Source organism: Rhinopithecus bieti, unplaced genomic scaffold (assembly GCF_001698545.2).
Source record: "Rhinopithecus bieti isolate Rb0 unplaced genomic scaffold, ASM169854v2 scaffold_13317, whole genome shotgun sequence".
In the NCBI taxonomy this organism is placed as follows: Eukaryota; Metazoa; Chordata; class Mammalia; order Primates; family Cercopithecidae; genus Rhinopithecus; species Rhinopithecus bieti.
This window is the reverse complement of record NW_016807516.1, coordinates 462,758-472,267: the sequence shown is the minus strand read 5'-3', so window position 1 is coordinate 472,267 and position 9,510 is coordinate 462,758. Positions and strand designations below refer to the sequence as shown.

The window sequence follows — 9,510 nt, the reverse complement described above, 5'->3', positions numbered from 1 at the left end:
TTTTCCCAAAAGAGAAAAAAGGATCGTCAGCATGAATGTGGGAGGAGGATAAACCTCATTTCCGGAATACTGGAACCTTTACTTCCAGCCCACAGGGTAGCGAGCCACAGGTTTCTACGAGATTTGTTTTTTTTTTTTTGAGACGGAGTCTCGCTCTGTTGCCCAGGCTGGAGTGCAGTGGCCGGATCTCAGCTCACTGCAAGCTCCGCCTCCCGGGTTTACACCATTCTCCTGCCTCAGCCTCCCGAGTAGCTGGGACTACAGGTGCCCGCCACCACGCCCGGCTAGTTTTTTTGTATTTTTTAGTAGAGACGGGGTTTCACCGTGTTAGCCAGGATGGTCTCGATCTCCAGACCTTGTGATCCGCCCGTCTCGGCCTCCCAAAGTGCTGGGATTACAGGCTTGAGCCCGGCCTCTACGAGATTTGTAGGAGCTGTTTTAGGTGAGATAATAACATACAGTGTAACTTACACTCAATCACTCGTGCTGCAGTCCCTGAATCTGCCCTGTTCCCTTCACACTAGGAGGATATCACCCCAGTGCATGACAAATCCCCTCGGCCCACCGCACTGCCTCCCTGAACCCCTGGTGAGCTGCGGGCCACACTCCAGAGGCCTGGGCTTCCGAGAGACCTTCTCCCACTTGGGTCGGCTTCTTTGGCTCTCACCAATGGCTCTGGAGACGGCCAGGGTCCCGTTGACTCTCCAGCAGTCCATGTGAGACACAAAGCCACCCAATGCTTCAATGCGTGCCTTCTCATCCTGCAGAAACACAGCCAGAGTCGGGGGCCAGGGCCGGGGGACAGGGTGTGGAGCTCCCTGCTGCTACCTGAGCAGAGGCAGAGCTGCTTCTAAGACGGCATTCAAAGCCACAGCACTTGAACAAAGCCAGGAGGCTCAGAGATGCACCCAAACTAGGGTCATTAAAAACAGTGAGAAATTATACACAACCCACAGTCCTTTAGTTGCACAAATGGTAAAATGAATGGACCACCTGAGGCCACCTAGCGGTGCCTGCGCCCCTGTGCAGCATTCTGGGTCAGGGAGGCACTCACGAGGCTTGTGAGCCTGACACAGACAGCAAATCCCTCTGTTTCCCTGTCTCTAGCTCGGGGACGCTGTCCCTGCCCTGAAAGCTGCTGGGCCAAGATAGAGCATGTGACATGAGTGGTCACACAGCAGGGAAGCCTGAGCCAGGCCCTGACGGCAGCCTGTGCCCACCCAGTTCTTTTTTTTTGTTTTTTTGAGACAGAGTCTCGCTCTGTCGCCCAGGCTGGAGTGCAGTAGCACGATCTTGGCTCACTGCAACCTCTGCCTCCTGGGTTCAAGCGATTCTCCTGCCTCAGCCTCCCAAGTAGCTGGGACTACAGGGGCCCGCCACCATGCCTGGCTAATTTTTTTGTGTTTTTATTACAGACGGGGTTTCGCCAAGTTGGCCAGACTGGTCTCGAACTCCTGACCTCAAGATCCGCCCTCCTCGGCCTCCCAAAGTGTTGGGATTTAGGTGTGAGCCACTGTGCCCCGCCTAGTTCTTATCCTCCTCTACCCAAGCTCAGCCCAGGCACAGTCTCCACTCACCTGGGAACCACAACACTCCAGGCCTGGGTTCCTCCAGGGACAGGACAGAGGCTTGGTCCAGCCACAAGTCCTCTAGAAACCTCTTTGGTCCTACTAGCCTCTGCCCGAGGGAGAGGCTGCCCTGATGACAGCCTGCTGGCTGAAGGCTGCACAGCAGCATCCCTGACAGAGTGACGGAGGCACCCTGGGAGTGAGGTACCTCCCAAGTCTACTGGGGAAAGAGGGCATCCTTTACCAGTTTCCCTTATCAGGTAAACCTCCTGACCCCATGCAGCACCAGCCCTTCTAGTCCCCAGGCACAGTACCAGCTGGGCATGAGAACTCTGATGCCCCAGGTGATGGTGTCCCCTAGACAGATTGGGGTATCAGCCAATCTCCTCCCCAGAGCAGATGGACATGCACTGCGGGAGGCCTGGGGGAGGGAGCCCTCTCCAGACACCTGCACCAAGGAGGAGGCCTCCTTGTATGGCTCCCCTGCAGAGGGCATCGTGGTGGGAATGATGTGGGTTTGCAGGAGTCCTGGCCTTCCTGGACGCCGTAGCCATGAGCCTGTGTGGCAACTGGACCAGCCTGGTGGGCTGGGTGCTCCTGTCCCAGCTGAGCTGGGGCATCAAGCCATGAAGGAGGCAGAAACAGGGACCTCAGGGCTCTCTCTGGGTCTAAGATCTGCTACCTCTCAGGTCTGAGCAGGGCACGGGAAAGGCAAGGAGGACCAAGAAGGAGGGAAGAACAGGAGAGAGCCAAGAGGAGGGGAGGAGAAAGGGAGTGGGGAGAGGCAGGTGGACGAACACACAGTACGCATGAATGTTCACACATATATGTGCCCACACACGCGTGAAGACGCCTGCAGACAGCGAGGAGCTGCAGAGGAAGCAGCGCCTCCTCCCCTTGCCTCAGAGGCATTCCCTGGGGAGGGGCTGTGAGTGTGGGAGGCTCCAGGGAGAATCAGGAGCCTTTCTCTGCTTCTGTCTCCCACACATTCCAGCCCACTCCAGCCCCTCAATGTCCTAGAGGCAGGCACGTGGGCGGGTGATGGAGGATGAACTGCAATCTGCTCCCCATGCCCTCTGGAGGTGGGCTCTCCCCAGCAGGGGGCCATGCAGGCTTTCTCAGCTGAGAAACCTTCCTACCTGAATGAAGCCTGTGATCCCCTCTCCCACCATGCCCCATCCCCTGTGCTGGACGGGCTGCGCCAACCCTGGCTGCGCAGGTTCCCCGGGCTCACCCCTCTAACCCTGGCCCTGCACCTGGGTCCTCCTCCCCTCCAGTGGCTCCTGCCTCCATCAAACACTAGCCAGGCTCAGCCTGGTCCAGGACTAACACATCCCCAGCTAAGGGGTCTTCTCCCGGACTTCCCCATGAGTCTCCTACTCACTGATTTTGGTTGGTTGGTTGTTTTTGGAGACAGAGTCTCGCTCTGTTGCCAAGGCTGGAGTGCAGTGTCATGAACATAGCTCACTGCAGCCTCGACCTCTAGGGCTCAAGCCACCCTCCTGTCTCCTAAGGCTTGAGAGGTGGGAGGATCACTTGAGACGCACCACCACACCTGGCCCTGATTCTAGCATAACCTGCCCTTTCCTCCTGGTCTCTCCCCTGGCCTGCAGGAGTTGCATCTGCCTGAGATACGACTCCATTCCATTCATCTCTCTGCTACATCCTACCCAGGTCCTTGCCCTCCTCTTGCTCCCCCATTAGACTCAGAGGCAGGAAGTGGGTTCTGTGTTATCTCACTGCCTCTACAAAGTATCCTGTGCAGAGTGGGTACTCAGTGCTTGGAGGCTGAACTGAGTGCAGAGGCAGGAGACTGTTCAGACTGCCGCAGAACAAGGCAGAGCACCATGAACTCCCCACGTACTCCTCGAAGCTGCTCTGGGCTGCTGCTGGACCCGTTGAAGCTCACCAGGTAGAGGCCAGTTTCTTGCCCTTGTAACCGACAGGATACTTGTTTTTGTGGCAGAATCTTGCCTGGATCTGTGATGAATTCTCTAGGGTGGAGGGCTGTGATCAGCATCACAGCAGGAGGGGCCAAGCCTACAGCGCATGGTGGCAGGGAAGGGGAGGTGGGGGGCACTGGATCTGAACTCCTTGGCCCATGTGGGCTGCAGCCAAGAACACAGACACTTGTGTGTGCTTCTCTTGTGCAGGCTCTGATCTCTGCACTCCACATGCACTAGGCCACACAATCCTTAGCCCAAACCTCCAGGGACCCCCATGTGATGGACTTGGAAGCAGTGGAGTCGGGACCAGGCAAGGCCATCTGTCCATCCTCTGCCATGGCGCCATACTGCAGGGTTCAGGCAGTGTTTGAACAAAGTCCCCACTGGGCTTTAAGGGGGTGCTGAATGCTGAGCCTGCAGGTGTGCAAGCAGCAGGTGGGAGTGGGCCCAGCACGAATCCTGACTTGGCCACATTTTATCTGACTGCACGTCCTGGGGAGGAAAGCCCACTAGGGAGCAGGTGCCAAATTCGCCGACAGTGGAGGCAGGGGAGCGGCAGAGACTATCTGTGACTTTGGCAGTGTGCTCTGGGCAACTGACTGAGCCTCAGTTTTCTCCTCTGTACAATGGGGAGAGGACGTACAGGGGCCCAGCCCAGACCGTAAGCTGCGGTGAAAGGCCAAGGAATGCAGCTGGCCCTGACTGTTACAATCATCGAGTCCTGGTGGTCTCTGCCGTGCTTTCCAAACCCAGAAGCCACAAAAAGACTACTCAACTCAACTACAGAAAAATAAAACTTCCATGTAGCAAAAGCCCATACACAAAAATAAAAGAGAAAAGATGCATGGAAAAATATTTGCAATTCACAGATAAGGAACCAACCTCCTTAACATATACAAGGAACCTATAAACTGGTAAGAAAAAAAGGCAAAGGAAAAAACAGTGTTTGCAGGAAAGGTTGTGTAAATGATCTTCAGCTTTTGAAAAGATGCTCAAACGGCCGGGCGCGGTGGCTCAAGCCTGTAATCCCAGCACTTTGGGAGGCCGAGACGGGTGGATCACGAGGTCAGGAGATTGAGACCATCCTGGCTAATACGGTGAAACCCTGTCTCTACTTAAAATACAAAAAACTAGCCGGGCGACGAGGCGGGCGCCTGTAGTCCCAGCTACTCGGGAGGTTGAGGCAGGAGAATGGCGTAAACCCGGGAGGCGGAGCTTGCAGTGAGCTGAGATCCGGCCACTGCACTCCAGCCTGGGTGGCAGAGCAAGACTCCGTCTCAAAAAAAAAAAAAAAAAAAAAAAAAGATGCTCAAACTCACTCTGTAACAGAAAAGCAAACTTAACAATTGCCCCAAGACAGCCTTCTTACCTGACAGGAAGAATCCTGCAGGCTGGTGGGACTGTGGGGAAATGGACCTTCTTGGGCATGTAGTGCCAGCCCAGGCTGGCATGGCCTGAGGTGGGCAGCTTGACAAATCTACCCAGACTGTACATGCATCAGTTCCAACCCAGCCATCCCACTTCTGGGGATGTGTCCTACAGATACAGATACACTTGACTCTGAGCAATTAATGCTGCACAAAGTAGGTACAGATGCATTGTTTTCAACACCGAAAGACTGAAAAGATCTTCATGCTCACCCACAAGGGACTGCATGATGCATGCAATGTCCACAGCCCCAAGAAAGGACGGGTGCTCCTATGTGCTGATGTAGAATTATCCACCATGTGCATGGTTAATCCAACATAACTAGTGGAGAGCAGCATGTGGGAAAAGTGGGGTTTGAGGGATAAACAGTCATTCCATGGTATCTAAATGCTCGCAATCTGACCTCAGGAGACACATGGACGAGACAGTCTTGTGAGAAGAGGTCTGAGTGGGACTGTCATCTTCATGTCCAGGTAATGACCTGAGTGCCAGGGTCCCAGGTAGCCTCTACTCAGTACAGCCCCAAGCCAGGTTCCCTCCAGTCCCGGGGCAGCGTCACTTCCCCGAGGCCCCCTCATCCACAGCCTGTGGCCTCCTTGTCCGTGTGTATAACGGGCTCTGGTCTGCACTGGGCTGCGCTGACTGCACTGGGATGCCTGTCAGTGCAGAGGGCTCTGCTCTCCCCTGGAGCTCTGGGCTCCATAGAGCTGTGACCCACAGAGCTCTCAGGAACGGCTCACGTGGGACCCCTTGGGACTCAAGTCAGGTGGGGAGCCCTCCCTCTTGAAAGGTGCCAGGATTAGTACTTCCTGAGGTTCCCAGGCTGGGGTTCCCCCGTGGGTCCAGCATGATGGGGGCCGGGAATATCCTGGGCCTGGGCAGAGGGATCCCCTTACCTGCCGTTCTGGTCTGTGTGGCTCCATCAACTTCACCACCTGTCCCTGCTGTACCAAAATGACCTGGGAGTCCCCGAGCCAGGCAACGTGCAGGGTCGCTCCTGCAATGAGCGCACACACACCTGTGGTGCCGCTCTGCAGCCGCTGCAGGGAGAGAGGGCCCATGAGAGTTGAGAGGAGGTAGGAACGGGTCTGCACTGCAGGCACATGCGGTGCAGACTGAACCTTAGCCAGAAATGGGTGGAACCGCTGAGCCACGCAATGGCTCGTACTGAACTTCACACTGAGGGACAGGAGAGTGCATCCTGCAGCTCCCCGTTCACATCCACCTCTGGAAAATGCAAACTGTCTGCAGTGTCAGAAAGTAGATGAGGGGCTGTCTGGGGAGTGGGCAGGGAAGGGCAGAGGATGACACAGGGCAGGATGAAGCTTCCGGGGGTGATAAACACGCCCGTTACTGTGGTGAGGAATCCACAGGTGTATATGCGTATAAGCCAAAACTTGCCAAATTGTGGACTTTAAATATGCACCAGTTACTACGTGTCAATTGTATCTCAGTAAAGATGTTTATTTATTTATTTTTTTGAGACAGAGTCTCGCTCTGTCAACCAGGCTGGAGTGCAATGGCGCAATCTCAGCTCACTGCAACCTCCGCCTCCCAGGTTCAAGTGATTCTCCTGCCTCAGCCTCCTGACTAGCTGAGATTACAGGCATACACCCCCACGCCCGGCTAATTTTTTGTGTTTTTAGTAGAGATGGGGTTTTGCCGGGCTGGTCTTGAATTCCTGAGTTCAGGCAATCTGCCTGCCTTGGCCTCCTGAAGTGCTAGGATTACAGGCATGAGTCACTGCGCCCGGCTATTTATTTTTTTAGAGACAAAGTCTCGCTCTGTCGCCCAGGCTGGAGTGCAGTGGCACAGTCTTCACTCACTGCAACCTCTTCTCCTGGGCTCAAGTGATTCTCATGCTTCAGCCTCCCGAGTAGCTGGGACTACAGGCACGTGCCACCACACCTGGCTAATTTTTAAAATTATTTTTAGTAGTGGCAGAGTTTCACCATTTTCGCCAGGCTGGTCTCAAACTCCTAACCTGAAGTGATCCACCAGCCTCTGCCTCCCAAAGTGCTGGGATTACAGGCATGAGCCACTGTGCTCAGCCTCAATAAAGCGGTTATGCCTGCTTCAGAGAATCCCTTTTCTACTCTGAGAGGCAGCCTTGAGCTCAGAGGCCTTTGTCACTTCCTGGGGGGTGGGGTGAGGTGAGGTGAGGGGCCAGGAGTGGAGGCCTGACTGCTTTTCACTGGGGTCCTTGCAGCTGCAGAGACTACACGGTTTTCTATTGAGATGCAAAGCCCGGCTCTGCTGATTTCCATGAAGGTCTGTGCTCAGCACGTGTGACAAAAGTGCACCTTTCCCCTGGTGTCTTCTCACTAGGGCAATCTGAGCTTCAGTTTCCCGATGTCTACAACGGGTACAATGGTAGTATTCACCTCACAGGGCTACAAGGAGGACCTAGTGAAATTCTGCTGGTGAGGTTCAGAGTGCATAAGTTCACAGAGGAGGGACCCGATGCATTTGTGTTCTTTCTTCTTTCAGAAACAAATGCCTCATCCCTACACGTGGCTGTAACTCCTGAGGAAGGAGTGTTCCCAGAGGACATTGGTAGTCTGCTGAGACCCTGCCTAGAGGAGGAAGGGGAGGCAGGCAGTAGATTAATCACGTTTTACATATTCCCCCTTTTACGATGCTTTGACATCTTGGGGCCTTGCTGATCCTGGAGGGGCTGCCCCTTCCCAGGCCAGCTGATTCCTCGAGACAGCAAACACCTGGGGAGGATGCAGAGAAGGCTCCAACCCAGCTTCCCTCTCTTCCCTCTGTGTCCTGAATACCTCAGTGCTTCCCATGCATGGCCCTGTGAGGCGTGGCCCCTCCTCTCGGGAACTGTGAGTAGTAAACTCTTTGTTAAGGTACCAGTCTGTGTCTGTCACCTTGCCATATCTCATTAAAACAAAATCCCAGGAACACTTGACCATAGGCTGTCTTCCCTGAGGCCAGCAGACCCTCTACATCAGGCAGGTCTGTGTGGCCTGGAGGCCTAGCATGCTGGATCGGGGCAGGTGAGAACCAAGCCCCTTTACCCCTATACTGTAAGAAGAAATGGCAGGACCACCGGCAGTGTTTAGTGAGGACCTTCTGGCACCACCAGCCCCTTTGGCGTTTTTCCCGCTGCAGAGGCCAGGACTCTCACTGGCCTCCAAACTGCACCCGAGGCCCAGCTGCCAGTCCTCACCTCTCGCTTGGCTTTCCTGAGAAACATCTGGTCGGTACGCCGGAAGGCTTCTCTGAGGGCTCCTGCAGGGTCTGTGGGCAGCTCTGGCTGGCGGGCAGCATTGGTGTGCACGTGGACAGCAGCGTACCTCGCAGCATCCACGCCTCCGTGACCATCAAACACAGCAAAGTAGGCACGGTCCACAGGGTCCTGGTGGGAATGCGGTGGGAGTCACAGACCCGCAGGACCCAGGCTGCTCCCAGGGGGGCGTGGCGCCAGGCACTGATGGGGTAGAGTCTGGGAGAATCAGTATGGCCTTTGCCCAGCTTATGTGTGTATGAGCTGGGAGGTTTGGAAAAGGACAGCTCGCGGGAGCATCGGTTTCACCATCTGTTCTGAGTTGCTACAAGCATGAAATGAGGGGCTGCCCCAGGTGACTCCTGGTGCTGGAGTCAGGGGAACATGGCACCCAGGCCTCCCTCATAACAGACTCACACTGTTGCCCTTCTTAGTCTCTTGCTGGGCAAGCTCAGGGGCTGACAGGTGTCTCTCCTGTCTCAGCCTTGGCGGGCAGCTCTTCTCGGTACCTGGGGAGCCCCCACCCTCACCCCGGTCCTCCGAAGCTGTCCCCAGGGTCTGGACGGGAGCACTCACAGACAAGCCGAAGAGCTGGTTGAAGGAAGGGAGGGCCACGTGCCGGTCCTCCATCTTGCGGCGAGTGTTGCGGATGGCGTGGATGGAGACCAGCCACTGCCGCTGTGAGGCCCGGGCAGCCAATGGGACCTGCTTCTGCCACTGGCTGGCGACTTCCCAGAGCCGGTTAAAGAAACTCCGTGACAGGCTTTGGGCATCCAGCACTGATGGGCACAATGGAGGGATTGTCAGGTAAGTGCCAACCAAATCAGCTAAGGCCTCGCTGGCTCCCTGACAGCTCCCACCTGGGCCTGCACAGCCCCCATCACCTCCCAGGGCATTGTGAGCACATCAACTCAATAATGTGCACATGGCAGCCTGTTATCAGAATTAGAAATGTCTACTTTGGTAGCTTGTCCCTTGAAGTCTCCCACCCCACCATGGAGCAACTCTACTCATGGGAACCCACCCTAAAGAAATCATCAGAGGCCAGGTGCAGTGGCTCGTGCCTGTAATCCCTGCACTTTGGGAAGCTGAGGCGGGCGGGTCATGAGATCAGGAGATCGAGACCATCCTGGCTAACACGGTGAAACCCTGTCTCTACTAAAGATACAAAAAATTAGCTGAGCGTGGTGGTGGGCGCCTGTAGTTCCAGCTACTCGGGAGGCTGAGGCAGGAGAATGGCGTGAACCTGGGAGGCGGAGCTTGCAGTGAGCCAAGATTGTGCCACTGCACTCCAGCCTGGGCGACAAAGCGAGACTCTGTCTCAAAA

The 9,510-nt window shown here is 55.5% G+C and overlaps 1 protein-coding gene across 1 annotated transcript in view; it reads right to left on the bottom strand.

Annotated features, from left to right (window-relative positions):
- Nucleotides 1–9,510, bottom strand: part of PPM1F (protein phosphatase, Mg2+/Mn2+ dependent 1F) — a 36,899-nt gene that overhangs the window by 5,685 nt on the left and 21,704 nt on the right. The window contains exons 4-7 of the mRNA XM_017882544.1: nt 8,760–8,962; nt 8,127–8,315; nt 5,839–5,982; nt 668–761 (exon numbers count right to left, since the gene is read on the bottom strand). Of these exons, the coding sequence (XP_017738033.1) occupies nt 668–761; nt 5,839–5,982; nt 8,127–8,315; nt 8,760–8,962 (630 nt within the window). The remainder of the gene's footprint in view (nt 1–667; nt 762–5,838; nt 5,983–8,126; nt 8,316–8,759; nt 8,963–9,510) is intronic.